The 14,234-nt window shown below is 41.9% G+C and overlaps 1 protein-coding gene across 3 annotated transcripts in view; it reads right to left on the reverse strand.

Moving 5' to 3' along the window:
* The window catches only part of LOC117300630 (pseudouridine-metabolizing bifunctional protein C1861.05-like), a 38,137-nt gene that overhangs the window by 21,960 nt on the left and 1,943 nt on the right, over positions 1–14,234 (reverse strand). For all 3 annotated transcript variants that reach the window (XR_004520193.1, XM_033784310.1, XM_033784311.1), the window contains exons 2-7: positions 11,300–11,410; positions 10,495–10,606; positions 7,967–8,141; positions 6,119–6,230; positions 2,897–3,003; positions 806–932 (exon numbers count right to left, since the gene is read on the reverse strand). Coding sequence is in view for 2 of the 3 variants with exons in the window: in XM_033784310.1 (XP_033640201.1) it covers positions 806–932; positions 2,897–3,003; positions 6,119–6,230; positions 7,967–8,141; positions 10,495–10,606; positions 11,300–11,396 (730 nt within the window). In the remaining variant the exon portion in view is untranslated. The remainder of the gene's footprint in view (positions 1–805; positions 933–2,896; positions 3,004–6,118; positions 6,231–7,966; positions 8,142–10,494; positions 10,607–11,299; positions 11,411–14,234) is intronic.

Raw genomic sequence — 14,234 nt, forward strand, 5'->3', positions numbered from 1 at the left:
ACATTACATGACTGTAGTATTGATATGAAAGTAAATGACCTACAGGGCTAGGGGTAGTTACCTATTAACTCAGCAGCTTCTCTAGCAGAGGTCACATTACATGACTGTAGTATTGATATGAAAGTGAATGACCTACAGGGCTAGGGGTAGTTACCTATTAACTCAGCAGCTTCTCGAGCAGAGGTCACATTACATGACTGTAGTATTGATATGAAAGTAAATGACCTCCAGGGCTAGGGGTAGTTACCTATTAACTCAGCAGCTTCTCTAGTAGAGGTCACATTACATGACTGTAGTATTGATATGAAAGTGAAAGGCCTACAGGGCTAGGGGTAGTTACCTATTAACTCAGCAGCTTCTCTAGCAGAGGTCACATTACATGACTGTAGTATTGATATGAAAGTAAATGACCTCCAGGGCTAGGGGTAGTTACCTATTAACTCAGCAGCTTCTCTAGTAGAGGTCACATTACATGACTGTAGTATTGATATGAAAGTGAAAGGCCTACAGGGCTAGGGGTAGTTACCTATTAACTCAGCAGCTTCTCTAGCAGAGGTCACATTACATGACTGTAGTATTGATATGAAAGTAAATGACCTCCAGGGCTAGGGGTAGTTACCTATTAACTCAGCAGCTTCTCTAGCAGAGGTCACATTACATGACTGTAGTATTGATATGAAAGTAAATGACCTACAGGGCTAGGGGTAGTTACCTATTAACTCAGCAGCTTCTCTAGTAGAGGTCACATTACATGACTGTAGTATTGATATGAAAGTGAAAGGCCTACAGGGCTAGGGGTAGTTACCTATTAACTCAGCAGCTTCTCGAGCAGAGGTCACATTTATTGGTGCTTGATAACCACTGCTCGGCAAAAAAAATGCTGGGAAGTCCCGACTAGGACCAAATGTTGCTACGGTAACTCCCTCTGTCTCCTATTAGAAAATAACAACAACTACATGTAATATAACCGTTAATTGGACAAAATACACATCATTGAAGCACCTCACATTGTGCACTTCTGAAACAGCTCTGAAGAATATCTAGAATGTCCCATTCCCAACAACAAAACCAAAAAACTAATGTACTTTTACATAGTAATAGGTTTAGCTTTTAACGATAAGTTTCTATTTCAATTTTGAGTCAAACAGAATCATATAAAGATATAGCAGATACGATCTTTAAAACCAATAAATGGTATTTCTCAAAATTTTACTGTACATGTACAACCCATTGTATTATTTTGGGTTAATTTTTTTTAAATGTTGAAATGAATTTTAATGTTGAAATTGGTGTAATAAGGCAATTTCCAGGATGTCAGCCACTGTTAGAATTGCCCATGGCACACTGGAATGTATAGCACTAACTTTGGTGCCAAGAACATTAAACACATCAAGGCAGTCATTCTATCTAACAAGATCATGGGTTGTCATGCAATGGGACAAGGGTCTATTAGAACAACGGACTAGCTAGAAGGATTGTCTTCCATAGATCATAAATAACTCGTTCATAATGCCCATTGTGAAAAAGATATCAGCATACATTCATATTGTATAAAGAAGCACCATGGACTTGACCCATGAGACCTCACACATAGACTCAACTTCTCCATGTGGCTCTTGATGAAAAAAACACAAAGATTCCTCCCGTAGGTTGTTGTTGATGTAGAATGGGCCCCTATCTTTATCCCGGAGGATAAAGACAGGTCCCTGCTATTCAGATCCAGTGATTCCATTGGATCATTGGATAAACGTGCAGTGACATGAGCTTTCCATATTGCCCAAACAGTACACTCCTGTCATGTCCGCCATAGAATTTGACTGTGTATCTCTATGTGAAATGAATGTAGGTCAAAGGTGCATGTACACGCCGGCTGGAGGCCAGTCTCTGGTGTTATTCACAAGCCTTTAAGTGTGACGTCAGATGTTCAGGCTATTGTTGATGATGATAGTATACATGTACTCTGTATACAAAGGTAATGTTAATGCTAATGCGCGCAAGAAGAAACACATGGAGCCAGAAAATCTAGGTGTTTGACCCCGTTATCAGTAACGTTAAACCTTTGAACCTGCTTATGAGATCCAAGAACGTGTGTGCACGACTCCTTCATGAAAGCAAGTTTATATTAGCATGAGATCCTTGGGAGATGTTTTAAAAAACTCACTCTCAAAAATCATTGGATTTTCCCTAAAACAGTTAGATGTTTTTTAAATCAAATTCCAGCATATAGTTCTAGGAGTATGTAGCATTCGATCGAGCATAGAATGACACGGATTTATAGAAAACTTTAGTGGGCAACAAAATGTGTGCCAGATTTATGACAACATTCATCGGTAAGAATCTGCACTCCCCAGTTTATTAACGATAGTTAATTTTGCTGTCATTGGAATTTGGTAGTCGGAGCATGAGTGAATGTTTCGAGCATCACAACTACATGTTTATTCTTCGTCCAAAACAAGATCTTTTTTAGGGACCGCTGATTCACGACAGCACGGGAAAATGATTGGTAACCAACACATACAATAGCTAGCTGTGGGGATATCAGTGAAATGGGCAATAAATGTTGACCTTTAGCACCACAAAAGATGAAGGTTCTGAGACACGGGACGTTGGTTTCTGCGCCGTGTGAAAGGTCCTGTTTGAGTTTGACCAATGTCCTTGGTCAAGACAACTGGCACCGGAGACCAAGGACCCTAGTTTGACTTTGTCGTATGAAAAGGGCTTTAGAAGCAGATACAAGGTGGGGAGGTCGTCCCATGAAAGAACAGACATGTCTGGCCCTAAATCACTCCCAGTTGGACTTCATGTGACATCTTATGATGTGATTAGGTTTGGACATGTTGGAGCTGTGAGGGAGGAGAGGAAACAAAAAGCACCCTACAGCCTCAAAAGAACTTACCAGATATTCCAAAGTTCTTGGGATGTCTAATATAGATTTAACACCAGCAGAAATCACTGCCACTGGGGTACGTCCTAATTCAGTTAAATCTGCACTCACATCCATACCTGTTGACAGTTCAAATATCAAGTAGCAGTTAGACTCATTGAAAATAAATTGTTACAACTCATTCTTTCTATAGGTTATTGTCAAAGACAGTATGGGATAGCAAGATTCCTAACTAATCATCAACAGTGTGTTCGCAATTAAGGTAGTCTTATCCAACTGGACCCATATGCATGCTGGAGTACCACAAGGTACTCCGCTTGGGCCAGTTGTTTTCTCAGCAGTCATTAATGATGCATGCCAAAATCTCGACAACTCAACTTTCTGCTGGAAGTACAACATATGTAGATGATTTTAACTTAATAGAATGCCGTTCCTCTCAGGACTAATCACAAATGCTACAGTCAATAGATCTCTCCTGCAATGATCAGCCTACAACATGAAGCTCAATCCCCCACAGGGAACTTCATGGAAATTGCTTTTTCTCAAAGTCCCCGACCACCCCAAGCTCTAGAGATCAATATCTACCCCTTGACTTAATCACAAACCAATAAAGTACTTGGGGTGTTCGCATATCCAAAAGGATTTGCCAATGACGGGAGAAAAGACAATGAAATAAGATCAACCAAAATATAACACAAGGAACAAAAATGCACAACTTTATCCCTGGGTCATAACCCCAACAAGCCAATTCTAAGGCCTATTTCCATTGGGGTCCTAACAAACAACGGCAACAACATCACAACTTTATCCCTGGGTCATAACCCCAACAAGCCAATTCTAAGGCCTATTTCCATTGGGGTCCTAACAAACAACGGTAACAACATCACAACTTTATCCCTGGGTTATAACCCCAACAAGCCAATTCTAAGGCCTATTTCCATTGGGGTCCTAACAAACAACGGCAACAACATCACAACTTTATCCCTGGGTCATAACCCCAACAAGCAAATTCTAAGGCCTACTTCCATTGGGGTCCTAACAAACAACGGCAACAACATCACAACTTTATCCCTGGGTCATAACCCCAACAAGCCAATTCTAAGGCCTATTTCCATTGGGGTCCTAACAAACAACGGCAACAACATCACAACTTTATCCCTGGGTCATAACCCCAACAAGCCAATTCTAAGGCCTATTTCCATTGGGGTCCTAACAAACAACGGCAACAACATCACAACTTTATCCCTGGGTCATAACCCCAACAAGCCAATTCTAAGGCCTATTTCCATTGGGGTCCTAACAAACAACGGCAACAACATCACAACTTTATCCCTGGGTTATAACCCCAACAAGCCAATTCTAAGGCCTATTTCCATTGGGGTCCTAACAAACAACGGCAACAACATCACAACTTTATCCCTGGGTCATAACCCCAACAAGCCAATTCTAAGGCCTATTTCCATTGGGGTCCTAACAAACAACGGCAACAACATCACAACTTTATCCCTGGGTCATAACCCCAACAAGCCAATTCTAAGGCCTATTTCCATTGGGGTCCTAACAAACAACGGCAACAACATCACAACTTTATCCCTGGGTCATAACCCCAACAAGCCAATTCTAAGGCCTATTTCCATTGGGGTCCTAACAAACAACGGCAACAACATCACAACTTTATCCCTGGGTCATAACCCCAACAAGCCAATTCTAAGGCCTATTTCCATTGGGGTCCTAACAAACAACGGCAACAACATCACAAACAGACAAACCTAGACAAGAGCAAAAGGAGAAAAACACGGAAAACAAAGCAAGAAAACGCAAAATAACTAAATAAATAAGTAAATAATTAAACTATATTAAATCAAGGAAAACTAAAAAAATAGAATGGAGACCTACACGTAACAGGAACTCAAGCTATGCGTCATTAGACATGGCTTATGTGGCAAGGTGGCATTTGACTACCTTTTAAGTTGTTGCTAGTAGACATTTTAATATTAGCAGGTAAATTATTAACATGAGCAACAATTGGATGCTGAAAGGATGATCACAAATGCTGGATATTTACCAGGGCTCGAATTTGGGGAAAAAATCCACAAGACCGCAGGGCTTGTTGCTCAGAATTTTTACTGGACCGGAAGATTTTTTACAAGACCAAAATTTTATTAGGAAAAAAAAAGTTATCACGATAGAACAGCAGGCCTTTTTCATCCCTTAGGAGGCTTTTTTTTTGCTGTGAAACCCTATCAATAAAGTTCCATATACCTACTTCACGTCATTCTCGCCGCCTCAAAATAAAGAATTCCGATTTGACAGGCAAATCACCAACAAAACACTGCAACGTGCAGCATTCATAAAAAGATCGTCATAAAAAGATGGACCAAAAATTTGACAGCAGTAGTCAGAAGCTCATCACTGTTGGTAGCCATACTTAGCAAGACGTTTGGCAACAAGACCTTACTTTTAATCCATGCAACACAGGGATGTGTGGTATTGCAACCAGACCTTCTTAATGCAAATTCAACACTCTTTTGTAAGGTATCAGACTTTACTCATGGTCAGTGGTAAACAATGCTGTACTAAGGTGTGCCGCTGCGCCGGGTATCAACACATCACTTCCTCGTCCCCGCTCGCTCACTCCCCGGTTGCATAAACATAAATGGTTTGAGACTAGATGTACAAGGTGTGGGCATGAGTAAACTGAATGGAAAACTTGTATGCAGCCTGATGCACGTGAAAAAAGGACGGATTGACGTTCCGCAGGCGTGCTCAGAACACTGATTTGACGACAAGTAAAACAAAACCTTTTATTTTAAATGAGATTGAAATACATTTTTTAATGAAAGATAATATATTTCATATAATTATTTGTAATAGTAACTATATTAGTATGCATAAAAAAAAACACAAGACCGCCGGACTTGTTCGGCATAAAGTTTACTGGACCGAAGCTAAAATCACTGGCCTCGGGCCTGCGGTCCAGCGTGAAATTCGAGCCCTGTTTATGCTGAACTATTGGTGTACATGTACATCAAACTTAAATAGTTTATTTTAAAAGAGTATATTTTTACAAATGACAATAGAATACATTTTGGATGCTAGGTGGCAGCAGACTCACCAGGTAAATCCATTGTTTGTGGAACTGTGTGTGCATGCTCATAATTATGTCAACATTGGAAAGTTACCTGGTATGTGTGCTGACACCAAGTGACTCAAAGTATCCTATTAGATACTAACTTGTTTGTCCTTCTCTATGCACACCACCAATACCACCAGTCACAAAGACATGGATGCCAGCACGATGAGCTCCAATCATGGTACCTGACACAGTAGTACCTCCAGTCAAACCCTGTATGATAAACACACACACAAAATACTCACAGACTCAACTTAATTAGGGAATAACAGTGCGAGGACCCGGTCTTCAGTGCATGGTAATTACTGGGTTGGTAACTGGTGCTGTTAATGGACTGAGCCAGAGAAGAGGTCTGTTAACAGTGCCAGCCATCAACCAATACTTCCAGACATGTTCAGGAACCATATCTTGGTTTTTTAAGTAGGGATTAAAAAGGTTGCGACAAGTTCTTAATCGGCCGTTAAAAACTGGCAGGGTTGTGGCCACGACCCTGCAAGGTTTGGCGGATTAAGAACAAGTCACTACTCATTTATTCCCATTGATAAATGCTATTTCGGTAAAAAGACGTAATAAAGTAGGAAACTCTGTATAACTCTGTATAAACTTATCTGTTGCCCGACGTCTAGCGTGGTGCATTTTTATGAGACAGCTTTCGGATATATCCATTTTGGCGTAAGGCCAAACAAAATAATATATGTGTTTCCTATTACACCGGCCAAAAAATTAGGGTCAGTAGGGTCGAAAAGACATTTTATTTTGTTGAATTATTTTATTGCTTCAAAACTTAGGGTAGGAACCAATGTTAAAAATATTTTTGCCCTTGCATGTAAATTCAACGATGTCCAAGTTCGACTCGAAAATCTCTTAAAATGACACAGAAAATAAGACCCAAAAAGCAACCGTTCCGAGGTCTGTAAATTTCACGTAACACAAAAGCAGATTCTACGCCTGTAGTCGTTGTTACTTTGCGTGCGGCAACAAAATACAAGAAACATTGAACGCTAGAGGTCGTTTTGGAACAATGCAATACAGTGAGATAAAACGCCCTCTATTGGTAAAATCTATGCGAACCGGCAATAAACGCATTGAGACAAGACTCAACGTGTCACGTGGGAATTTTAGCGGGTTTCCAGGCGGCGCAAATGCGAGGGCGTAGCGCAGCTCGTCGGCGTACATCGCTCAATCAACATCTGTTGTGCAATCTCAAGATTGAGCAGCGCAATTAACAGATTGCTAGCATTACGAACTCGCACGTGTACATGTAAATGCATGCTGCGACCACCAAACACACGCTACACACGTCGTCCGTCAGTCGTTGCAATACTAGTACTTGATCAACCATGGATCAACAACGTCTTTTCTCGTAAGAAAATGTGTATTTTCTAATGCTTTATTTTAAATGTGAAAACATTTTAGAAAAAAGGAAACATCAAATATAATAACGTTAAAATCGTGCGGTATTTTGTCAAACGGGGAGTGGGATCGGGGTTGTTTTATTTTATTTTGTCTGTAAATGTATAAAATTCCGTAGGGTCGGCATGTTTTTCTAGGGTCGGTCGGGTAACCGGAAACACACATATTATTTTGTTTGGCCTAATGCATCCTCGTATCCATGGGCTAAAATGGTGCGGCGAGATCGATTACTCCTGCGAACGAGGTTGTGGGCTAACCCGCACAAACGTATCCGAAAACAACCGGTTATAAACAGCTTCAGCTGGTCATTATTTTCTGTCGCTTGAGTTTGAACGCGCAGAATACCCACCATTTTCAATTTTTGAGCAAATTTACATAAGGGGACACATTCGCCTACATTTGGCTATTGCTCACAAGACAACATCAACCTTATTTTAACAACCTTCTCTTTACATATAGTTGATGATATGAGTCAGCTGTGGATCATAGCGGCGCTGATCACACAAGGAATCAATAACTTAGCTTACTTAACTAACCTTGCTCAAAACCCATGCAAGATCTCTTCTAGATGCTTTGACTGGACTGGTAGATTTGGCTAGATATTGTAGATCAGATTGAGTCAGTCCAATGTGTAACTTGCCATTCATCAAGGCAATAGTGGCTGGTGTTGCATCATTTAGCTCTATGATACTCTCTACTTCTTGTGCTGTCCTACAACCATGAACAACAAGTATCTTATTAAAGGCACTGGACACTATTGGTAATTACTCAAAATAATTGTTAGCATACAAACTAACTCGGTAACAAGCAGTGGAGAGCTGTTGATAGTATAAAACATTGAGAAACGGCTCCCTCTTAAGTAACGTAGTGTTCGAGAAAGAAGTAATTTTCTACTAAAATATTTTACTATCGATTTCACAAAACCTCTCTTAATATAAGCAGGCAAGTCTCAAGTAATAGGCCTATTAAACCGCAAACAAATTCTTGGACGTGTTTGGATGTTGAGTAAAAGGAGGGGAAACCCAAAATTGAGTGGAAAACCTAGTAATAATAATAATAAAAATGTGTGGAGAAAAGGTTCTGGTTAAGTGTCACTGCCAGGATTCTATTGCTTTATTAATGAAACAGTTGTATGATTTGCCTTTGGGGGTCAAAGGATTAGGAATGACCGGGATTGTGTAAAGTACCGAGCCAATTCACACCCATGAAATGTCCCATGCATCTCAAACAGCCTGTCCTAGTCAAACTCCTACTACCTGGCTTAACGTGCTGATCCCTGTTGCAAACTTAGGCAGAGGTGTGCGGCAGGTTTCTTGTGCCTTAAAACCACATTGCTCCGGGCAGATGGGGCTCATAAGCCTTGAAAGGCAGCCCATCTAGGAGAAGGAAAACTCTGATTTCAAACCTCCTTTCAATATCAAGCTGGAATGTTAGAACCATGTGCACGGGTCTCAGACAGCCTTGACCACATCGAAGACTCTCGCAGGACCGCCATCATCAACCATGAGCTTGACCGACTCAATGATGACATTACTGCTCTCTAAGAGACACGGCTTGCTGACAGTGGTTCCATATAGGGGAAAACTACATTTTCTTCTAACATGGCAAGAGCATGGAAGACACTCAAGAACACGGCGCTAGCTTCACAGTGAAAAACAGGCTAATTACCAGAACTGTACCCCTGACAGGAGGCTCCGAACACATCCTTGCCATTCGTTTATCCACCAGCAGCGGACCATCCAATCTGCTGAGCGTTAACGCCCCAACACTCTGTTCTTCCCCTGTGTCCAAAGACAAGTTCTATGAGAAGCTTGACATGGCCATCAGCACAATCCCAAAGAACGAGCACTTGTTCCTCCTGGGTGACTTCAATGCTAGGGTTGGCGTCGACCACAAATCCTGGCCAGATTGCCTTGGACACTTGTGAGTGGGGAGCATGAACAAGAATGGGCAGAGACTGCTAGAGTTGTGCTGCTATCATCAGCTCTGCATTAGCAACACCTATTTCCAGACCAAGCTACTGCACAGGGTCTCCTGGAGACATCCAAGATCTAAGCGCTGGCACCAGCATGACTTCTTCATTACAAGACGAGAGGCACTCGACTCCGCCCACTTCTTCAGCACCTTTCATAATGCAGATTGCGACACACACCACTCCCTCGTCCTCGGTAAGGTCAATCTACAGCCTATAGGTAGATGCCAAGCAGAAGGAACGGCCCCGCATCAACGTCACTTCCTCGTTAAATCCAGCTCTTCCTCACATCACTTGATCAAGCACTCTCCTCCTTCAATCAGCAAAGTGCTGCAGACAAGTGGAACTGCCTGCGTGACACTATTTACAACCAAACAGCAAGTGAGGAAAAATGCAGACTGGTTTGAGGCAAATGCAGCCATCGTATTATACTGCAACAAAGTGAGGAAATCACGCCGTCCTCAAGCGCAAAGAGAATCCATCAACGAGGAAGCTTGAGGATCTTAGAAAAGCCAGGGGCAAGGCCCAGCAAACAGCACGACACTATGTAAACAACTATTGGCTCTGGTCTAGCATACAAGCTGCCTCCAACAAAGGTGACAACAGGGGCACGTACGAGGGAATCAAACAAGCCACAAGTCCCTCCATAAAAAAACAGCACCTCTCAAATCCAAGTCTGGAGAAGTCATCACCGACAGCAGTAAACAGGTGGAAAGATGGGCTGACAAGGACACTCCGCAAGAGGAGCTCGACAAAGCCATTGACACCCTCAATTGCGGCAAGGCCCTTTGGAAACCCTCCCTCTTACCATATCTTCAAGCCATTGACACCCTCAATTGGGGCAAGGCCCTTTGGAAACCCTCCCTCTTACCATATCTTTCTGACCTCCTGTGCCTTTGCTGGAATGAAAGAGCCGTCACCCAGGACATGCGTTCCAACAGCGACATATTCATATTTGATATTCTGAGCTGTCTCTGCTAGATGATGTTTCCGACCATTGCCAACTAAGACTTGAGACAATGGGCTCCATGGAAAGTATTAGATTACTCAACTTTAAAATGACTAAAAAGTGTTTATTGAAGGTTTGTTTACCTGAGGTTGTCTGGGTATGGCATTCCATGTGTGATGATAGTGCTCTCTAATGCCACCACAGGGCCACCTTGACGTAATACTGAAGCTACATTTGCCTGAACCTGGATCAAATCTGACAAAAAACAATCACACAAAATGATATGTGAAACAACTACATGTGTTCATTACAAATCTCCCGCAGTGCTCATTCGGGCGAGCCCCCACCAAAAGCTAATCGAACGATCACTCACCCTCTCGTGGTATAGACGTCATGCACCTTGGGCCAGCCCCAAGTGACGCGTTCTTCCACAAGCAGGGCACCAAGGGCTGACTCGGGTGATCCCCTGGAATGACGTCAAAGCTATTTCGTTCTTACCGGGAGCGGACCGGGGGCAGACCGAGGTCAACCCGTGGAAGCTTGCACCCGAATGCAACCAAAATATGTAATCATGTCTTAATAGATAACAAATTTGCATTGTGGATAAAGAATATATATTCATTTTGGTTTTAACCCATACATTGTACACCGATGTGTGTTAGCACTGTATACTCAGTACTTACCCGAGTTCTGTGAAAAAAATCACAGGCATATTACTCAGGTGGGATTCGAACCCACGACTTTGCAATTCTAGAGCTGAGTCATACCAACTAGACCACCAAGATTGCCCGATGGCTAGAGGCATGTCTTGTTCTGAAGAGGTTGACCTCAAAGGGCAAATTCTGTCTGCTCTAAAGTAGCGGTAGGTTTTATCAAGAGAGCAACACTCTTAGGAGTCTTGTTAGCTTTGTTTGTCACTCTGTATTTAAGCAATTCTTCAGTAGTTACCATTTGGTATGCTGCTTGTAGAATGCTTTTGTCTAGCATACATGTACATGTGTTTAAGCAGTGTTGTCAGGGGTCGATTCACTGTGAGGTGCATCATTACTTTCCAATAACCTGCAATAACAAGAGAAAAAACATTTTTGATTGAACATCATACGGTGTACAAGTATTCTACAGTACATTATTTTTTAACTCAATACAATTACATAATATAAGATACATGTAGTACATGTACACACCACCCAGCAAGATCATTTTGAAGATTATATTTTTATGGTTGGCAAGGGTCTGGTTTTACACATCTTTTGATGACAGTTTTTATACTTTTGTTTTAACCTTGACACCCCCTGTGCAACTTGTAACTAATGTTAACAGCCAATACTAACCCTCAGTGAAGCCTTGGCTCAGAAAGCAAGACTGTCAAACAACAGTGTATGTAAATTGTAAGGGACAATTCTGACACACAAATTGAGGACCTAAAAATGGTCCTAGTATAACCCATGACAAATAACATCACATTTTGAACTCACAACTGTCTGTGAAAAACTCACAAAAACAACTGTAAACCCTAAAATCTGGTCACAGCAGAAACCAGGCTCCAGGTCTAGAGTAAGTGTCCGAAGGTGCAAGGACTTTCAGTATTGGCATTTGTGATGACCCTCCTTCAATTGCCAGTTTTTTTTTAAAACTCTTATAAATAACTGATGGCCATGGAAACCCAAACTCCTATGGCAAACCTATTAAGCCGTTTAGGTAATGGTTTTTAATTGGCCAGACCCAGAATAATCCATTTAAAGCCAGCGCTGTCCATGAAAACGGGGGAGGCTATTTCTAGTTTTGAACTTCTCAATAAAAAAAAAAGATTAAGAAATAACGATGGTAATAATCATGATAAGATGATTTTTTGTTTTAATTGTCTGTTACTTTTTGCAAACACAAATGTCTATTAAGTATTTAAACAAGTATGCTAACGACATTTGTTAAATATTAAAGTCACCTGGAAGTGGTATTTTGTCAAAATAAAGTTTTTGTCACATAACTATGTGTTATGATGAGTAGAATATGAATAACAGTTAACTACGGTTCTGACAATTTAGTTTCCATTTTATTAAAAATTTTTTAAAGTAGGCCCGACCCGATAGGGCGCTGTTCGTGACACCAATCGAGGCGCAATATTTGAAGCAAGACGGCTCGAAGTGTTTGCTGCACAGTGCTGGAAAAGACGTCGGACCAGACCACTTTGCAAAATGACCCCATTTTTAGTTGTTTTGCTGGCATCCAGCATAAATACACCAGCAGCAATACACCTAGTCGACATTGCCGGAAAAATGCAAGAAATAAACCTTTTTTCGAAATGTACACACTCGCGACTAGGACTTGCATGTACTTGCACGTACGAGTGTTCGATGTTCGATCGAGGCAAAGTCTGCCTCGATTGACGTCACAAAAGGAGTAGGCGGAGTCACCCCCAAACAACTTTATCTATTTTTTAAACATATAAATCGTTACAAACAATTACTCAAAAAATAAACATATACTCTAATGTTTGAAGAAAAAAGGTGACTTTAATATTTAATTCAGTAATTGCTACATGTAGGTTTTATTATAACAAAAGAAATGCTATAATGCTTATTTGTTGGGTGTATAATTTACGATAAATTGAGCAACATTAATAAAATCATTGACAATAATCAATATTTAAATTGGGGCATGGGGCTTAAGCCTACTATTTTGATGAAGTTTTTTACCCCAGCACAAATTTTTAACGTACCAGTTGGCTATTAAAGCAGGCTTCACTCAATATCCCTTTCAATCGATAATTAAGCCACTATGTTACCCTTTCATAAGAAGCCAAACTAAATAGCATCTTGGGCGACTGTGCTAGCAGGGGGGCGACTTTGCTAGGGGGCGACATTGTGCGACATTGTCAAGGGCAACTTTGTTTTTGTTACAACCCGGGGCGACTTTGCAGCCATGGGCGACTTGTTGGGGGGCGAGCTGGCTAGGGGGCGAGATAACCAGCCCCTTAGTTTTGTTCTATTTTTTGGCAAGTGCCAAGTTGTATTTGTAAGTGCAAGTGTAACAAGTTTGTGACGAGTTTTGCTAGGTGCCCAGTTTTGCTAGGTGCCGAGTTTGCAAGGTGCCGAGTTTGTGGGTGCCAAGTTTGCAATGTGCCAAAGGAATGTGTCAGTAGGAACCATAAGAACGGAGGTTAAGCTGAGGTACCCCTCTTTTGGTATCATAACCCTCCTCCTGACGGCAGACCTCTCCTCCTCGGGTCGGGAGGAGGGGTTACGCGACTAACCCACCTTGTTGGGCTGTTGGCTCTCTTTTTATCAGGCTTGATATCGAGCACAGTCGCCATTCACGATTGATGTTAAGAGAGAGCCAACAGCCCACAAGGTGGGCTAGAATACATTTAGGTTATGACTAGACTCGACGGCCGTAACGTAACCCTCCTCCCGACGGCCGCCAGGATAACGTAACCCTCCTCCCGACGGCCGCCAGAGGAGGGTTACGTTATCGCAACTATCAATGTCTATGTTATATAGAATACCAGTCATCTCGCCCCCCAGCAAAGTCGCCCACAACAAAGTCACCCCCCAGCAAAGTCGCCCACTACAAAGTCGCCCCCCAGCAAAGTCGCCCACCACAAAGTCGCCCCCTCACTTACAAAGTCGCCCCCTGTCAAAGTCGCCCCTCACAAAGTCGCCCCCTGACATAGTCGCCCCCCAACAAAGTCGCCCCCCGACACAGTCGCCCCCTAACAAAGTCGCCCAAGAAGATTTCACTAAGTGAGGGCGCCCTTTGTAAACGGTTTAGATTCAACCATTGGAGATTCCAGGCTTGGCGAATGCTCTGTCTTTTCGCTAGATAACTAATTAGCTATTTTCTTTTTTTTTATACTTTGAATTGGCCTTCTAATATTATGTAAATC

This window comes from Asterias rubens, chromosome 16 (genome assembly GCF_902459465.1).
Source record: "Asterias rubens chromosome 16, eAstRub1.3, whole genome shotgun sequence".
NCBI classification, from domain to species: domain Eukaryota; kingdom Metazoa; phylum Echinodermata; class Asteroidea; order Forcipulatida; family Asteriidae; genus Asterias; species Asterias rubens.